The 18,628-nt window shown below is 41.8% G+C and overlaps 1 protein-coding gene across 6 annotated transcripts in view; it reads right to left on the bottom strand.

The window, feature by feature from the left end:
• The window catches only part of ccdc88ab (coiled-coil domain containing 88Ab), a 65,586-nt gene extending 51,159 nt beyond the window's left edge, over positions 1 to 14,427 (bottom strand). For all 6 annotated transcript variants that reach the window (XR_011603014.1, XM_070978431.1, XM_070978434.1 and 3 more), the window contains exons 1-3: positions 13,732 to 14,427; positions 13,505 to 13,605; positions 3,142 to 3,250 (exon numbers count right to left, since the gene is read on the bottom strand). Coding sequence is in view for 5 of the 6 variants with exons in the window: in XM_070978431.1 (XP_070834532.1) it covers positions 3,142 to 3,250; positions 13,505 to 13,605; positions 13,732 to 13,794 (273 nt within the window). In the remaining variant the exon portion in view is untranslated. The remainder of the gene's footprint in view (positions 1 to 3,141; positions 3,251 to 13,504; positions 13,606 to 13,731) is intronic.
• Between the last annotated feature and the right edge of the window lie 4,201 nt (positions 14,428 to 18,628).

The following is an 18,628-nucleotide window of genomic DNA, read 5'->3' as shown; positions in this document are numbered from 1 at the left end:
GAAAGGCCATTAAGAGGGTAGACAGACACAGAGCAAGGACAGCATGGAACTATGGGGCATTTTAACATGTAGGTGGTCTCTGTGTTTCAGAGCCTGCACACAGGCGGCTGACCAGGAGGTCAACAGAGCGCTGCAGGGGCAAACAGAAGATTAACGAAACATCGCAGATGAACAATGGTGTCATTGTAGTCTTACATTGTCCTCCTGAAGCTGAAATAACTTACACAGCAGTGTACGCAGGAATGCCAGCAAAAAACATTGCAATCTATGGCCTGCATTTAGACCTCCAAAACAACACTCACTCAACTTGTGATGCAGATTAATCAATACTGAAAAATAGCCCTATTCGGAAATCTGTTGATCAAAAGTAAAACCTGTAAAAAAGGACTAAAAATGCAACTGAAAGCAACGAGGAAAATGTGCAGATGGACTAAATTTCACAAAGTTTTTGCAACGTTAACAATGTACAAATTCTTTCCATGCCAAAAATACTGCATTTCATATTTTCAGCAATACTTTCTTTTTGACAATAAAAGGCGAGTAGTACTGCTTAAACATGCTGTATGAGGATGGTAATGATGTAGCATATGTCTCGTCACTAATCGAGTGACCCAGATGCCCCCAGGTAATGTCCTTAACCCTTCCCGTCATCTCATCATCCACAGACTCTGCTGACCACTACTTAACCCCAGTGGCCACTGACCCAACCGCTGACTGCAAGACAGATAATTCTGCTATCCTTTTGAGGAGGCCTAGTGGAGCTTTTGTCGGCTTATAACGTCAAAGTCTACACAATAGGCTGATTGTTTAAATAAGATGACCGGGGAGTGATTAACAGGATGTTTAGAAGCAAGGCAAACCAGATCTAACAAAGCAATTAACCAATCCGTGACACTCTTCGCTTGATGACTGGGGCAAAATAAAAGAGCTTCAAACATGCAAGAAGCAGATTTATTTCTAAATACATACAAACATTAACCTTAAGTAGTGTTCAGCTGCTTTCCAGCACCATCAAGTTATAGAGGAAATCCAACAAAAAGTAGGCCTTAAAACTTACTGTTTCTTCATTTCATACTTTATTTGAATAATACTAAATTATATGATAAGTGCATTTACGCAGCCTTTGCACAGCCACAGCCCCTGAGGATATGGGTCACAGTCCCAAGTCTGAAGTGTGGGAAATCTTTGTCTCTGTCAGTGTGACTGCTTAACCATGATAACATTCCTAAACTCACTGTACTGTCGCAACAGCATGCTGGGTCATGCTCAATTCCTGGTTGGTTGAGACACTGTTGAAGCAATGCAGTGAATCATATTTTCTCTGGACTGTTTACATTTGCTAAGATCTGGGCTTTAGAGCTGACACTGCATTTAAGCAATACAGTATGACTAGAGACTGGAAATAGAAAAACTAAACATTTCAAGTAAGCCCAAGGAACGGCACAACTGAAACAGCAACTTGACATTTAGTCGTTTCTGCCATGTTTGTTTTGTGCAGAAACGACATCGCTGTGTAGAATACCAGCGCATATTGTTAATCTACGCTCCTGGCATTTCATAATGCCCCAACAATAAGGATAGGTGACATAGTATTGTATGATAATGTCATGACTGTCCAAGATAGAGTAACTTGTACAAGGCAGAGAAACTAGGACCAGGTGCTATCAAGGCCAGCCAGGCTTTGGTTTAGCCATTTAAACACAAGTCAAAGGGGGTCAGGTAGACAGTTCGGGATCTCAGGTCATGTTCAGACCTAGTTTATCGAATCTAAACTTATTCAGATTTATTTATCATAGAGTGTTAAGATCCATCTGAAAATTAGAAATTATGTGCACTGCTAAGTGGGAAAAAACACACATTTACACTGAGCCACACAGAGTGTGATGGATTAGAGATTAGGATTACATCGGCTATTTGGCATCCTAGCCTAGCCTCGGATGTGGGCTGCAAACCCTTGTCCAAGTTGTTTGACACGGGCAAATCAACCGTGTAGCATGCCATTTGTGAATAGAGTGGTCACGAGATGGTTTGGGACGCTTGTGTACAAATGTAGTATGAGCACGATATTTTTCTGACTGCTCGTACATCAATGCATCATTCCCACCAGCATTAACATCTTTCCACTTGTGATCACAACACCAAATTTGCACTGAAGTGCTGTGTGTGAGAAGTGTGGGGCTCATTTTCTGATATCCTTTTATCAAGGATCTTTCATCTTTCCTCCATCTTTTACTCCTCTTTCTCTTCAGTCATTAGAATGATACGAAGTCTTAATCATTTCCTTTTGGTTGAAGTAACGATCAACTGTGGTGAGAATGACGTGTTCTGGGGCCTGATGAGCTGATACTGTGCTAAGCAGTAAACAGACTGAATATATAGGATAACATCTTCACATCTCTTTGACTAAAGTGTCCAAATCTGTCTTGTAGGCATTAAAATAACACTGTGAGCTACTTTTTTGACATTTTGGTCTCTTTCTGGGACTTCTGAGACAAACTGAGGCTGATATATCAGGATCATCATACAGGAGGGAAATGCTGCACAAGATCATGTTTGAGATTAAATAGAGGAAAGCAAATGAATTGAATGATTCAGAGTAAGCAGGAGAGGCGGATCAGTGGTTTCATGTGTTTCACATTCCCGATGTCTCTGTATATTTATTGGGCAATCTCTGACATCTGGATGGGGGTCATGATACCACATCACACGCAGTCACACACATACACATCTGCAAATATATCTGTGTTTATGCTGCCAAGACTTCTTGTGGCATGTGCCTGTGAGGACACATTCAATACTCTGTGTATGCAAGTGAAAGCTGTTGTCTGATTGCATTTTTTTCCACTGTAACCTAAGGGATAAAAACCCACCCAATGCGGGCCACCCCAGCTCATGCATGCAAGAGAACATTGGAACAGAGTGTACCTTTTTACTAAGAGTTTACCTTCAGCCCAGGCCACACATGAACGTGCTTACACAAGTTATTCATCATGATTTGACCCATATCAATAGATCCACTTTGATAACTGCAAAAACAGCTCTTAACCATCACCCAACACTGATACTGTTGAACTTGATCAAGCAAAAAGAGGAACAAGTGATATCTGACTCCACAGCTTGTCCAGCAGAGAGAAATCTTACCTGATAGTAGGCTTTTATTTGCCTGATGAGAATAGAGAGGTTCTGGATGCGCAAAGTGGGGTCGTTGTTCACTTTCTTGTTGGTCCTCTGCACCGCTGCCTTCGGATTTCTGCAGGGAAAAAAATGGCATACTGTTATTTAATTGCTGTTTGTAAGATAAATGTAAGTTGAAAATGTAATATAGTTTTTAAGTGTGTGTCTCTGGGATGTATGAAACATCTGTGCTTCAGTTTGACACTACAGTGTGCTCTTCTATGTGATGGAACGGGTGTGTTTGGCTGAAAACATTAACAGCATGGCGACAGTGGACCCTTGTTCAAGCAGGGCGAGTGCCATAACCGTGTTAAAGAAGCCACAGACACATTAAAAGACAGAACCAAATAGAATATGTCGCCACTTAAATGTGACGTATCCAGAGTAGTGGTTCGCCAGTGCTGACTCCAGCCTTCAAATCAAATCAATTCAAAGCATTTCAATTTTCAGATTATGTTGTCATAGGCAATAAATTCTACGACAGACCCTCAGCAGCATGTACTTCAAACTACTGGGAAGGATTTCATTAGTATGTTAAAGGGAGTAAACATTCATTTGAGATTAAATACAAGGTGATATATTTCATCAATTCTCTGACCTCTCTAACCACGACCCTATTTATTTCATTTTATCTGTCTGAATCAAAGAGGATTCGTATCACGCTTGCAGAATGGAGCCTGTGTGTTTACCTGACTGTGTGTTGCCCAAAGTACATTAAAAGGAGCATGTACCATGACTGATGTTATCACAGGTGTCAACATGTTCTACTGAGCCCCAGCGACATTCCACAAATTCAGACTGTAGCACCTCCCCAGCCGCTGTTATCTACAACAATCCAAACCACCATTTGCATATCTATGGAAATTAGAATATCAAACCACATTTCATCTCCTTTTAAACCACATTTACTGACAAGATGATTGCTTTAACCAACCAGACGATTTATGTGTCTGTCTCTTTGGAATGCTTGACATGCCGACTATCTCGCACACAATCAGTACTAATCAGCAATCCATGTGTTTATCAGCTAATTACTTTGCCATGTTTTAACTATAAAATTAACATGTAAGGGCTTCTTCACTTCTTAACAGATCATTTCTTGTCCAGCCTCAATGATGAACTTTAAACTGAGTCTATTCTGCAGATGAATTACCGATTTATCTCCCACGCTTGATTGCGTAACATCAGCACAAGGGGAAGGCATACTGTGCTTCAGTAACCTCAACAGTAGCTGTTTAACCTCCCAGTAGATCACCTAATAAATGTTCTCATCAATTTCATCATGTATTAGAGATGATTGTACAATTTTACTGTCTGTGTCATAAAGTCTGACAGCACCCCAGATGAAAAAAACATATCTACCATGTTAAAGGCCTATTTCTGTCTTCAGCTGAGGTAAATAAATAAAAATAATAACCATTTTAAAATGTACAGTACTCTAAATCTGCTGCTGGAATGCTCCTAAATCAACAGTATGTGTATTATTACATCTGAATTCGGAGTCAAATGAAATGTAGTAATAATTGAAAGATCATACAATCAAATAAAGACAATCATCACTTGTATCCATTGTAATACAATCTACAGAATTAAAACCGTACATGCATTTCATAGTACAGGCATTACAAAATGTATTTGTAAAAAATAAATAGCATAATTGTTGTGGCACACTGGGAGCAGCACATTTTGACAATGTTATCCTTCATCTACTACGCGTACAGCCCAAGAGGGAAGAGTAGTAAAAAAATCCCACCCACCCTACCTCAAAAAACTAGCCCTATAATTAATTTATGATATATTTGCTCAGGAATTGTCTGGGAAAACAACACTTCTCATACACTTGACATTTTGAGAGCCTTACATCAACAATGCTCAAGAGCAGCTCTCTTCTTCATGATACGCACTTCAGACTCCAAAGCATGAACATGGCATGACCTATATATGAGGGTCAACATGCCTTGAGAAGGGGGGAGGACAGCCCTGGCTGCTTGTGAATGTATGCATGCATGCATGCATGCATGTAGTGTGTAGCACATGTGTAGTCATGCATGTGTCTGCATCTGTGCTCCTGCGCTCAAGAATAGCATGGCCATGTTTGTGTCTGTATGAGCAAACAGGTCAATGTAGCTTCATCCAAAACACAACAAATACAGGATATAATGAAGATTTTTATTCATGTATGCCTTGTTCTGTTTGAGAGAGGGGGTCAAAGGTGAAGGATTCCTTCTCAAGGACATTCAGCCAGGTGAATGCTTGCAGTCACAGGGGGCTTCTGGTTGAATGCATCTGCCTAATCACTAGACCATGCCAGGCCTGCCCTGTTTCTCAGTTAAACACAATGAAATTATGGGAACCTGCTTCATAACCAGGAATATACAGTAAATATCCCATTTCTAACCATCAATTTTCCTCAAATTTACATGCTGATGTAAAAAATGCTGAAACAGTGTTTTAATCTATTAAATGTACTCATTAAAGTATGTTTTTACCACCTCTAAAATAATACTTTAATAAAGCACAATATTAAAATGGCAGAATGCTGTCTCTTAAATCACCCGGCTACAGTGCAGATGTGTTAATTAGCCTTTTGATCAGCCTCCGCCCTGATACACACGTCCACACGCACACACACATTCATGCTAATCAGAAGGACACAGGGCTCTTTTTAATACTGGTTTAAATGAACAGTCATGTGACCTCCCCATCTCCACCCCTCCCCACACACTCAGCCCCTTTTGAGGTCCATAGTAGGGGGTCTATTTAACCCGTTAATTAAAAAGCACAGAGGAGGCTGTAATCCTGTCAGGGCGAGGAGGGTGGTGTGGTGAATGAGGTGTGTGTGTGAGAGAGAGAGAGATTGAAAGAGACTGAAAGAGAGAAAAACAGCAAGTAAACTGTTGCCCATTCACACATTCCATCACCATCAGAGTCCGCCAAGAACATGGCGGCCACAACAACAGGACCATGACAACAACACACAATCCACCCTGTTTCTTTGGCTCCGTCTATGATGCCACACAGACAAGCATGTGACAGGACAGCACCCCCGTAGATCAGGAGGCGAATAAGTACAAGGACTTAGACCGGCAAAGGGGGTCAAATATCCCACTTATTGCCTCCCTCGCAGTTCCTGCTGATACAATAAAGCTAAGACTTTAAATAGACAAATGGATCAGGGATAGACGGGCAGAAAGCCAGCTAAACAGCCAGCAAGGCAGACAAACAGTGAGCAAGTCAGCCAGACGGCCAGTCAATAAGCTGGTCCGTCGGTGCTGTCGATAGGCACTGCAACCTTATGTAGAGCCTGGGGCCACTGGGCTTTCTCCTCTCCTCTCCTCTCCTGGCTTTGATTGGCTGGGTAAGTTAGGGAGTAGTGTTAACCTATATATGACAGGCTACATTACAGTCAGCATGGGCAGCCAGGCACACGCTCATACACACACGCACGCACACAAAGACAAAAAAGCAGGCTACATTTAGCCACATTCTTAGCATAGAGCTTATGAGCTGTACTGTCCACACAGCAGGACACACACACATGCACACCCACACACAAACACACAAACAAACAAACAACTCCAGTAAGAGAAATCAGGGGGTTGAGAACATATTTTTTGTCTGTTAAAATGGTCACTGTGTCAGATTAGGCAAGTATAGAGTAATAAATTCTTGCAATGATTTGCCCCAGAGATAAAAAGCACTGCATGCTGGTTCCCACCAATAGCTTATGATCTTTCACGACGTGTGTGATGTCATCAGGAAGGAGGTGCTAAGGAGCGACTTCCAGGAACAAAAATGTAAACAAACAATGGCCATCTTCAGTTCCAAAAAGGCTACCAAGTAAAGAAGAAAACATCTTTCCTGTGTTTCAAAGTTCCACCTCAGAGCATCAATAACACCTTTCTTATTTGTTTATGCGGCACTGCATGGGATATACAACCAACCGACACCAAGACCCAGAAAATGGTGCGTACATGGAGTCATTCAAGACAGCAAAGAGTAGCATAACTCAAATTAAAATAAAATCAAATTAAGAGTGCACTGAGTACAACCTTAATTAAATAAAATTACTTTGTTTAATCTTGTTATAATAAAATCTGGTAATACTGGAGCACAGGTTAACACACTGACCATCTTTCCAAATGGAAGCTTGTGAGTAGAGTAAGGTCTAACAGGCAAGCTAACCAGTACTTTTAATAATGCAATTAATCTCTAATTACTGACGAATGATGCCATGACTTTCACATGCTGCAATGACACCTCCTTCTACTTTTAAGTTAAGGCAATAAATACATACCATATTAGCAGACCGTATAAAAAGTACTATGTTTGAAATTAGCTGGCTACACAGCCAATATCAATTTGCAATGTTGAGAAATTATGATACGTAACTCATTAGTATTGCAGGTGTCAATATTTCATATTTTGCTATCATTCAAACCTGATGCTAAAGATAACTACATCCCATTTCCTTGGCCAACACCCTTTTCCCCTGGGAACTGTAGTATACAAACACAACAGTGAGGCTCTGACCATTGGTATGTGGTTCTCATCACCCCATTTCCTTGTCTTGGCTTTTCATTGACTTGTTTCTCTCCTGTCTTTGTGTTTCCATAGGGCCTCTTCCCATTCCTCTCCTCTGTCATTGTATCCAAACTCAGTCCTACCAAGCTAGATGTGATCTGATGCATTGCCTTGTGTTGGACTACGTGCACTTGGATCAGCATTACAATACAATTTAATATCTCAAATAATGGGCAAAAAGTGCTTGTATTAAAATGAATCCAACATGTTGTACATTTCCACACTCACAACTCTGAGTTCCTTATTTTAACAGAAATGTTGGTTACTGATTAATTCTACTGTGCTGTTAATTCGCACTTTTAAGCTGCTGTTAATGCAACTCAATACTTCCTGCACATGTTTCACAGAAAAAGTCTTCAAGGGAACAGAAGGGATTATGTCCCCTGAGCCACTGAAGGGCCTGTAGTATGAAACAGATGGAGGAAGTGTTGAGTTTGCATTAGCAGCAAACAGAAGCAACAGAAAGCTGATTCAGAAAATGGGGGCAGAACAAATTCGATCAAGTATAATCAAATAGGAGATGGTAAATTCAAAATAATCACGTGTCAAAGAAAACCTCAGCCTCAAATAAAGGTCTGCTTCCCTCTTAGTTAAATAAATAACACAAAACCCCTCCAAAACACATCAAAGTCTTGAATGAATGAAATGCAGAGCAACTGACTCATAACATACACTGAACATAGTGCAACCAGAAACTGCAACAAATCCTGAGAAAAAAAACAGCTTCAAATGCAGACTGCTGTACATCAGATTGACTGTGAATTCCTGGATGACTAAGAGCAAACCTGTGTTTAAAATCTAAAGATGGGCTTTAAAATGTCGTTGGTTGTGGGATTTTGAGTGCCTCACATTAACACAGCCTTGTTAAAGTTTTGTCCTCTCAAGGTCACAGCTGCCGTTTCCTGTCTGGCTCAATACACATCCTCCTGCTAGAAGACACACTTGGCAAGACGACTACAAGAGATGCCAGATTAACGTCTGATTCTATACTTTTGATGTGAAATGGTGTGCACCCCACAGTCCAGGCAACAGCAATGGAAGAACCAAACACTGACAGCCCAGCAGCAGCTCTGCCTGCCTCCTCTCTCTAGACCTGCTGGAATCCCAAATATGTCTGCTGTAACTAGCCCTGAAGAAAGCCAACAAAGCAGCAACGTGCTGTTCAAAGAAAACAGAGGGGAGAGAGCAGGAGAGGTGTGGCATGGACAGAAAAGGAGATCCACAGATGAAGAGGAAACAGACTCCAGCAGAGGGAGGGATGGGAGATGGAGGGGGAGAGCGAGAGGAGGTACAGTCGCGGTAGGTGTTAAGACATGATGAAAAAAAAGCGACGACAGAAAGAGGAAGACAGAAAAAACATGAAAGGTTGGACAAGAAGCCAAGTCCAACATGGTGTTATTTTCATTATTTAATCTGCCAATCATCTTGTAGTGTGATCGACCAATTGTTCAGTATATCAAATAGTAGTATAAAAAATAGCCGAGGCAGTTTCCTCGAATCTAAGGTCATATCTTGCGTCAGTCAAAAATCTGAAAGATATGTCAATTACATGACAAAGAGAAACCTGAAGCAGCAAATTTCTGGCATTTTTGTTTGAAAAACTACTGAAATGATCAATCATCAAAACCTTTTTTTCCCAATTTTGACCAACAGTTAAGGAGTTCTAAACTGTTCAGAAACAGTAGAAAAAGATGAATGTAAGCTTGAAATTAAAAACGGGGGAAGTGCTGACTCATGTTTCATTGTATGTGGCCTTTTCTAGATTCTGCCTGTAATAAAACGTTGCCAGATGGTTGTCTACCCTCAGAATACTCTTCAAGCAGAGACATAAAAGGCATAGCATGAGCATGAAGTACAATCCATATGTTAGGATAACGATTAGAGACAGAATCAAATGATGCTTCTGACAGTGTTCCGCTAAAGAAAGTAATTTTCAACAAAAGACCAACTGGATCCAGGACTTAAACACTCATCATTCAGTGCGATCCCTCCTCTACAAAGCTCAGTTCTGAGTGTGTTTGTGTATGTGTGATGTGTTGAAAAGTCAGGGTCATGAAAGGAAGTGATGACAGGAGAAATGAGGACAACATCCTGTGAGCCTACTCAGTGGATTTACTATAATGTGGCCCTGAAAGAATAAAACATGCTTTCAAATCGGCATTCAGTAATAACAGATCCATATTCACAGAGTCATAGGTTTACTTCTTTATTAAAGACAACCACCGGCAGGCACCCTTGTCCACATGATATCTACAGAAACAAATTATGATGGAAGGTGATAGTTGCCTTCACACCATTTATAATCCCACGTGTGCAGCCATTCAGACGGATTTACAGGCATGCACAGATTTGTCTGAATACTCAAGCAAACAGAGACATTAACCTGAGCTTAGCAGCATTCTTCTGTAATCCACACAAGTTTTACCTCTCTTCACTTGCACTTTCTTCATCCAAATTACTAAAAAAAAAAGTTTTTCAGTTAATTTTCAAGGTTAAAGCTGAGTCGCACAAGCCACAAACTTCATAAAAAATAAAAATAACATAACATGTTGTGCCAGTCGACATAACAAATGTTATGTAAAAACCACACAGGAAATCCCCTTTTTTTATTCCTGCAAGCATCTATCCAAGTCACATAACTCTGTCCCAATGGCCCGTAGAGGACAGACTGACTGGTTCACCGAACAGGCCATTGAGCCAGCACGGGCCCACACGATTGGCAGGACAACAGAGAATTCAACAGGACATTTGTCACTCTGACAAAAATTTAATTGGCCCCCTCTCACAGAGCGCAGAAACTAATTGGTTTGACAGTACTGAGGAGGCAATCTAATTGGCTAGGTAACGTCAGTCACAAGAGGGCGGGGGGGGGGGGGGACGTGGTGCCATCTGGGTGTCAGCAAACCGTTAGATAATCCTGGGGTCTCTCGTCTTCTCTCTCTATGCTCTCCCATGCTGTCCGGTTGACAACTGCTGCCAGCCTGTCTGCCATGTCTGCACTAACCATACAGAGACATTCACACAGGAACATCAGGGCTTAGACTATAACAGCTGACCTCGCCAGTTAAAAGCTCAGGTTTCTATAGACAGAGTACTGTAAGTAAGTGTGTGTTTAAAATATTTTCAAGCAAATCACTTAAACCATGCTTAACAATGTTTTGTGCAAACATAAGTGCAGGCTGAGTTTCATTTACTAATGTGCTTTGGAGTTTTATCAACCACTCTGGAGGTCTGTTTCTTGGCTGCAGGAAACACTTTCTTCAGTCGCAGTGTTTTCACTGCTGAACTGTTGGTGGGTTTTTTTCTGTGTATAAAGCAGCTACTGGCTGGAGGCTAACACCAGCGGAGCCTTTTTAGCACGACAGGATCAATCAGAAGCAGCGCAAACAGCAGCTAACACTCACTATACTATATTTCAAGTTGTCAGAGCAGAAGGGGTGAGGAGAAAACAAAATGCGTATGTGAGAGTGTATTTGCGGGAGCCCAAGAACTGGTACAAATACAATCCCTGTTAATTATCGCCTCTGGTTCTTCAAAGAAGTTGGAAAACTCACCTGCGGTCTCTAAGCTGCTTTTAATGAGTAACAGTGTATGAGAGAGATGGAGAGAGGTAAGGCGGCATTAACACCAATGTAATTCTTCCGGTCAAGAAACAGCTTCAAATGTGAGCAAACTCTGGATGACGCACCACGATTCAAATGCATTTCTGTATTTGAACACCAAATGAGCTCATGTTAAGCCTTTGATGGTCTATTTCAGTTAGCTGAGTCGACTGGAGGTAACCATATAGCTCTGGTAAACTGGGGGAGAGCAGACAAAGAGCAGTCTCACCAACATAACATCTGACCAATACTGTAGGCCTTCTGTGTGGGAGGGTGGCTGGGCAAGACGACTACCAACAGCTGCCTCAGTCCAAAACAAAATGCACAGAAAAAAAAAAAGCAGATACACATACTCCCACGCAGACACAGACGCCCTGCAGAAAAGCACACACACACACACATATAAACACACAGAGCTGGCTGTGACTGGCAATCCCCGACATCCTGTCAGGCGATCACTAAGCCAGTCACAGTTCATTTCGGTATTACTACTGGCTGTTCTCTACAGGAGCGCTCAACCAACCACAGAAAATTCCTGTCCAGCTCATTCCATTTATTTGCAGACTGGAATCCTACCGAGTACCTGGTCAAACATCTCGGTCTCAAATATGTAGCGTTGTGGAGTCGCCATGTGGTTTGGCGAGCTGGGGCCTTGAATCCGTCTTTTGCATGTCATCCTCTCTTTGCACATCTTCCCTGTCATGTTTAAGGTCTTAAATCATTTTGGCAAATCATTTCATGTCTCGCTCACTCCTCTAACACTTCCCCCTAATACCCCTTCTGGTCGCTTTCCACCACACAACGTCCCAGAGGGGAAAATGCTCTAAAAATACTTCATGTTCATCGTTTTGTGGGGAATAGGAAAGCCGTTGTCTAACGGCACCCTCAAACATCTATCTGTTTTGACAGATTCCTCCACCTAGAGGAGTAGGAGGAGGAAAAGGAAGCATGGGATAGAGAGGTGGAAGAGGTAGCTGAAACGTGAAGGCAGGAGGCTTAGTGGAGTGATGCAGCTGAGCAGCAGGAGGTTGAGGACACTGGAGGAGGGCAGAGCAGGAGGAAGAGGACACAAACGAGAGACCGGAAACAGCCAGTCAGGGTTAATCAGCTCCTCATGCAACACAACAGCTTAACCCTTCTAAAAACAATCCACACGGAGTACTGAGGTACTCCATACTCGACACACATAGAAATACAGAGAGAGACAAACCTCCCCTTACCACAAATTTCTTGTGAATTGCAAATCAACTCCACTGGGAGCAGGCCAGGTTGAACGCTCCTTTGACAGGCAAACAGGAGTAAATGCTGACAGCGTGGAGTGTGCCATCAGCGGAAAATATGAGAAATTGCCCTGCTAGCGGGAAGTGGCAGCCTTAAACCAGACAAAGGAATGGGAAAATGTCATCTGCCATGCTATACATTAGGAGGTGACTGGAAAGACGGGCGGGTTTGACATCTAATGCCTCATCTTCTCCAACATCCACCCTCTCTCACCATCTAGAGATCTGCCAAAGCATTTACTTCCCTTTTAATTGAACAAAAACAAACAAACGTGACTGCGCTGGCCTGCCACATTAAAGAAGGATCTGCATTGCTGCGTAATCTGCATCCAGATCCTGCGCTGCTACCAGTGCTATGCTGCTTAAGGCTACTATTTCTAGTTTAATCTACAGCACAGCAGGAAACTTAAGCGCTGTAGCTACCAGGGGCGGGGTGTCTTCAGTCTGCTGCAGATGACAGTCTAGGGTGACTGAAAAAACAGAGCAACTGGAAGTTGTGGAGCTGCTTGCTGCCTCTGTGCTTCAAGGGATCCTAACAATAACTGTCGGCAAAGATTTCTGACTGTGTGACCCATCATTGCCCCCAATATAAGGTCCCTTCGTGATTAGCCTACATTCACTCCAGCAGACAATTCGAGTGCTGGACAAACTGCTCATACATCAAGGTACTTATCTACCTATTTAAAGTCTCTACGTGATTATGTTTTTGAGGTATGCGTGCATCTAGGAAGATGGTGCATTTAAGGTCCCAAGCAAAGGTCTGCATTGCCTCATTTGGCCAATCCTGTTACACCAAGGTTGTGGTGATGCAGGAGACAGATGGATCGGTCTGTCACATTTCTGAATCTGTGTCAAATTACTTACATCTCAAGCATGATCTCGTTCAGGTAAATCCCATCCACTAATTCAACGTATTCCGATAATTTGCTGCCATCGGTCACTGTCGGCTGGCCGACTGTCTTCACCTGAAAATAAATGGGACAATGCAAATGGGTGTTAAGATAATCAATACACACTTAAATGCTTTCACAGGGCAGAGATGTTTAATTAGTGAGCTTAAGCCACGTCTGAATAGTTAATTAGGATCTTACCCAGCAGACCAGCGGCGTGAGCAGAAACTGCTCCAGCAAAGGGGTGAAAACCTCGCTTTCCATATTTTCCAGGACAGCTGGCGCCGTTTATTTCAGCAGATACGGAGAAAAAAAAGCACTGAGCACTCCCTGGGAGAAAGATGTGTTTGTTTAGGCTCCACTCATGTAGTTAATTCAATTAAACCGACGCTCATTTTGGCTAACTGGCCACTGGAAGACGTCCGGGCTTTCTTGGAGAAATTCGCGGAGAAAAAAAAAATAATCCACAATCTTCTCGACACGACCCAGCTGTTTCAGATGCCAACGACCGGGTTTGGCTACCTCACGGGAAGGACAAGAAATCACATTTTCTGTGTTTAGAAAACACCCTCTAGCTAAAGCTTTCCAACGTTAGCGTCCGCTGGTTTTGCTAGCTGTCTACAGACGCGCGTGAAGACTCACGAGACCTGTGCCAGGTAAGCTTTTATGCTAGCGGCTTAAAAAAATGACCGTTACTAGCAAAGGATCACAGGCGGGAGCGTAACGTTGAAGGGAAATATTCCTCCGAGGTGACTAAATATAAGAAGATATCCAGTGCGGGAAGATCCAGAGGTTAAAGGTCCTGGTTTTAAAATGGTTGGTTCACTCCTGATATGAACTGTGCAGTCATTTCTGAGCGGCTGCTGATGTTCTCCTGTCTGCCTCCTGCTGCATACTAACGAACGGAGGGAGCAGAGAGGATGACTGGAGGACACTTAGCACCGCCTCCCTCTCTGTCTCCGGCGCATCTCCCTCCGCCTCTCGTGCCCTGTCAGAAAAATAGGGCATTGATCAGAGCATCCTTTTCTATTTGGACTGCTTCCTGATGCCTAAGTGTCACTAATGTTTCTTAAACATTTGGTCATCTAGTACAGTTATATTATCTGAGGTGCTGTGTTGGAGATAAGCAAAGATTTTTAAGGAGTGATGCAGGCATGCATGGGTGGGACTAAATTTGGCTGCAGCTTTTGTGCTGTAATTTATGGCTATTTTGCTCATTTTATTCCTTGGAAAATAAATACTGGGGGATTCATGCATACCTTTTGTTTGCATTTGCAGCATGCAGCTCACTAAAGCAGCAAGGCAAGTGGGCTACTGACACCTGGTGGGTAATATACAAAGAGATTATACTGTAGATGTACAGTAAATGATTTGTCTGTGCGCTTTATCCAAATGTATGGAGGTTTTGAAAGAGGATATCGTCCAATAAAAGGGCTAACTTCTATGAAACTGGCATGATGCACTTCCCTCTTGTGGGAAATGCATTATATTACATCCTGTGGATCATGCAGAATCTAAAGGAAATACTAAAATATTAATTTTCTTATTGTTTACGGGGTAAAATGGGACACACTAAGTCGCCATTCTGATCACTGAAGTAATTTTACACTCAAAAACGCCAAATTCCAGCTTCTTCGGTGTGAAGAAGTGGTTTTATTTCATTGTAAACTGATTTTTTTGGGGGGGGGGGGGAGTGTATCTAAGACCAAATAAAACATTTCAAGATGTAACATCACATTATGAAATTGTAACATTTTATGGATGAATGAATGCAGAAAATAATTCACAGATTTATTGTATGAAAATAATCAGATGCAGCCCCAAACATGACTGTGGATGTTTTGGATCTATGCCACGATAGCAAAGATATATTATCTACTGTAAATGATAGCCAAGTTAAGACATTTGCAAGGATTAAAGCAAAAAAAAAAAAATGAAATAAATATATAAACTCAAACTTAAGTCAGAACTTGTATTATTCGGTTTCTGTGATATTGCAGCTACTGACCAGAAATTTGAGGCAGGAAATGCACAGTGAACTTCAGTTTATATCAGCACCAACAGTGTTTATTTTAGCTGTATCAGCAGCAAGGTAATGACTGAATGGTAAATCCAGACCCACTTCCATTCACTATAGAGGTAAGAGACACCTAATCAACAATTGATGAATGGCTCTGTGGGTGTGAAAAGGCAACAGAGGCCGTGTGGCTAAACAACCAATTAAAAAACAATCACTGATTTGGGAAACGTGGACCGGGGTCACCTCTCAGGAACCCAGAATGAATGGATTATTGTATGCTTCCTTAAACCTTCTAATAAGCACATTTCAGCAGCAGCAGCTCTGCTGGATGAGCAGAGGTTCTCATTTGCATTTAGAATAACGGTCGCTCGGTTTGGCGCTTCAGCTTGAGGCTACACAGTATGAAAATCTGACTAAACCTGTTTTGTCTTATTTTCTGCACAGCATGTCTGACTGGAGGGATATAAGCTGGCTGAGTGCAGCTTCTTTAAAATCCTGTTCATACCAAAACGGCAACCAAACTATCCAAAAATGGATTTTATTTTCTCTTGTCAAGAAATATCAGGGTCTGCTTCTGGTTTGGAGTAAGATCTGACAGTGCCGTTTGGAGACTTTCTTCAAAACCAAATGTGCAACAAGTCTGCAGAGACAGAGAGTTTTTGTAGAAATGCTACAACCAGACGTATCTTGCTGGCAATAATGCATCAATTTACCTCATTTATATTTAAATTAATTTGCTTTAAAGCGCCTGAAAATGTACTTTCAAATCTTAAAGTGACTCCATGTAACTTCTGCTGAACAGCAGCCAAATACCACAGGATAATGTTGTCTGACTCAGGGATAAGTTTTATGTAGCATTAAGTTTGCTAGCATTAGCTAACCTTAGCCGCCATAAGCTGTTGCAGTAAAAGTGCATTGAACTGAGCAAGAGTGTGTTTTATTGTTCACAAATGACACTTAATCGTAAATGTGCAACAATCAAAGTAAAAGTTTGGCAAAAAAAAAATGGTTTAACCTTTAAAAAGTTAATCTCCTTCATCAGGACTCCTTCAGGACTGTGTGTTTAATTTGCGGTCTCGTTGGATTTGATTGACAGTGGTCTGGAAACATCTGTCATCACATTTTGATTGAAAGGTGGTTAAATCTGAACTGGTAGAGAAGCAGAAACATGGCCCACCTACTTCAAACCATTGAGAAAAGCAGATAGAGTTCTAAAAATACAGAAAACCTCTCAAATTCTGCACAAAATGTGGTGTTAATGTGGGAGCAGAAAACAGGTTTTCAGGGCTTTTAATACCTTTCACGCTCTGCCCATCGCTCCCCGCAAGGATTCAATTTTCCCTGGCAATCAATGAAGTTTATCTGAGCTTAATGATGTAAAATAATAAGGGGAATTTGCTTCGACTCAAACACCCACACACATCTCTACTAACCCTATCAACCCAGCAGACAATTAAACACTGACGCAGATAATGAAAGCCTCTCATGGCTGGTGTAGTGCCTGGTTACGCACACAGCGGCCTGAACACATTGTTGTATAGCTCCGTCTGTTTGCGACTGCGTGTGTGTGTTTGCTTTTATTTGCACTAGTGCGGGATTCATTAACCTTGAATCGAACAGGGAGCTCCTGCCTGTTTCATCAGCATCTATTATTCATGATGCTTTTAACAGGTTTTGTCACAGAGCAGCATCCACCTCCACCTAATGACTCAGTGATTGTGCAGACCCACAGCAGCATTCCTCACACATACACTCAGCTATGAAAGCAGGCAAAACTAGCCAGTGGAAACCCACCAGACCGCCTCTTTTGGCTGAGACTCTACAGAACCAGCGCACACATGGAAATGTTTCCTCGAGTTGGTATTAATCTAGCCCGGGGAGGAAAAAAATCCACCAAACATAGAGAAGCGCTGCTCTGAAATCCACAACAGGATGAATAAATCCTCTCTCCGAACAACTGCGCGGCCTTGAAGCGCCTCTCTCAGATAAAATTCTCTGTCTTCTTTAGATGACTGCAGCTTCCTGTTCGTTATTTCTCTGGAATTTACAAGCTACCACAAACATTTTCATTTGGATCTGATCTCATGTGGGCTTGAATGCATGGTGGGCTGAGTGACGCAGGACAGAAGCGTTTGAGCAGTTACCACTTCCTCTTTCCTCAAGTAATATATAACGTGTACTGACTGCCCTTGACAGGGCAACACAACTTATACTACAGGTAGAGAGTTAAGTTTTTGTTGAATATGAGTTCAGATCCATCATCCTCATACAATGAGCCACATGCACGAGTGTGTATATGAAGTATATGACATTAGCTTTAAAAAATGACCAAAATCATTAGGAGTCGTACTCTACGTGTAACTGTTTTTCAAGATATACTTAAAGGTAAAGTAGTTTCTAGTGATATCTTGCATTGCTACAATCAAACCAGTGCATTTAATAAATACTCACACTTGGAAAAGTCTCCTTGGTGGACAGATGGACATGGTCAAGTGGACTTTATTGTGATGTGCTGAGTAAAAATAGGCTTTCTGGGTATCTTGACCTGTGGTTAGCTTCTTTCCAGATCCAAAGCTGTGCAAAAACACACATAAAAATGCATCATCAGCACTATAACATTTACATAGATCATGACCATTTCTAGACTGACAAAATAATTTAGAGGAATGACCTCCATCTTTGCACTGGAGGTCACTCTGACCATCAACTCTGTCTTTGCTTGTCTCCAGCCTGCTGCTATGGGAAATCAATGCAAATCTCCAGTTCAAATGACTGAGACCCCCGTGGCACAGTCAAACCCTAATTGCATAACATTTAAGGGCAATGAAGATATGTGTGTCCCAACCTTTTGCACCCTGTAGATCTGTTATAAAATACTGATGCATCCCTTCACTTATAGGGATTAGAGATGTAATGTTTTCTTTCATAGAGCCCAACAGATGCATTTGTTGTATCATCATGAAGGCAGTGAAATCCCCTTTCAGCATACTGAGGAAGATTTGTTTTGTAACCATATTTTACCAGCTTTAAATGTGTTTTTTATGGATTTCAATATTTTGCACATTATATTTCTTCTGC

Source organism: Chaetodon trifascialis, chromosome 13 (genome assembly GCF_039877785.1).
Source record: "Chaetodon trifascialis isolate fChaTrf1 chromosome 13, fChaTrf1.hap1, whole genome shotgun sequence".
Lineage (NCBI taxonomy): Eukaryota > Metazoa > Chordata > Actinopteri > Chaetodontiformes > Chaetodontidae > Chaetodon > Chaetodon trifascialis.
The sequence above is the reverse complement of the archived record's forward strand: the minus strand, read 5'-3'. Positions and strand labels throughout refer to the sequence as shown.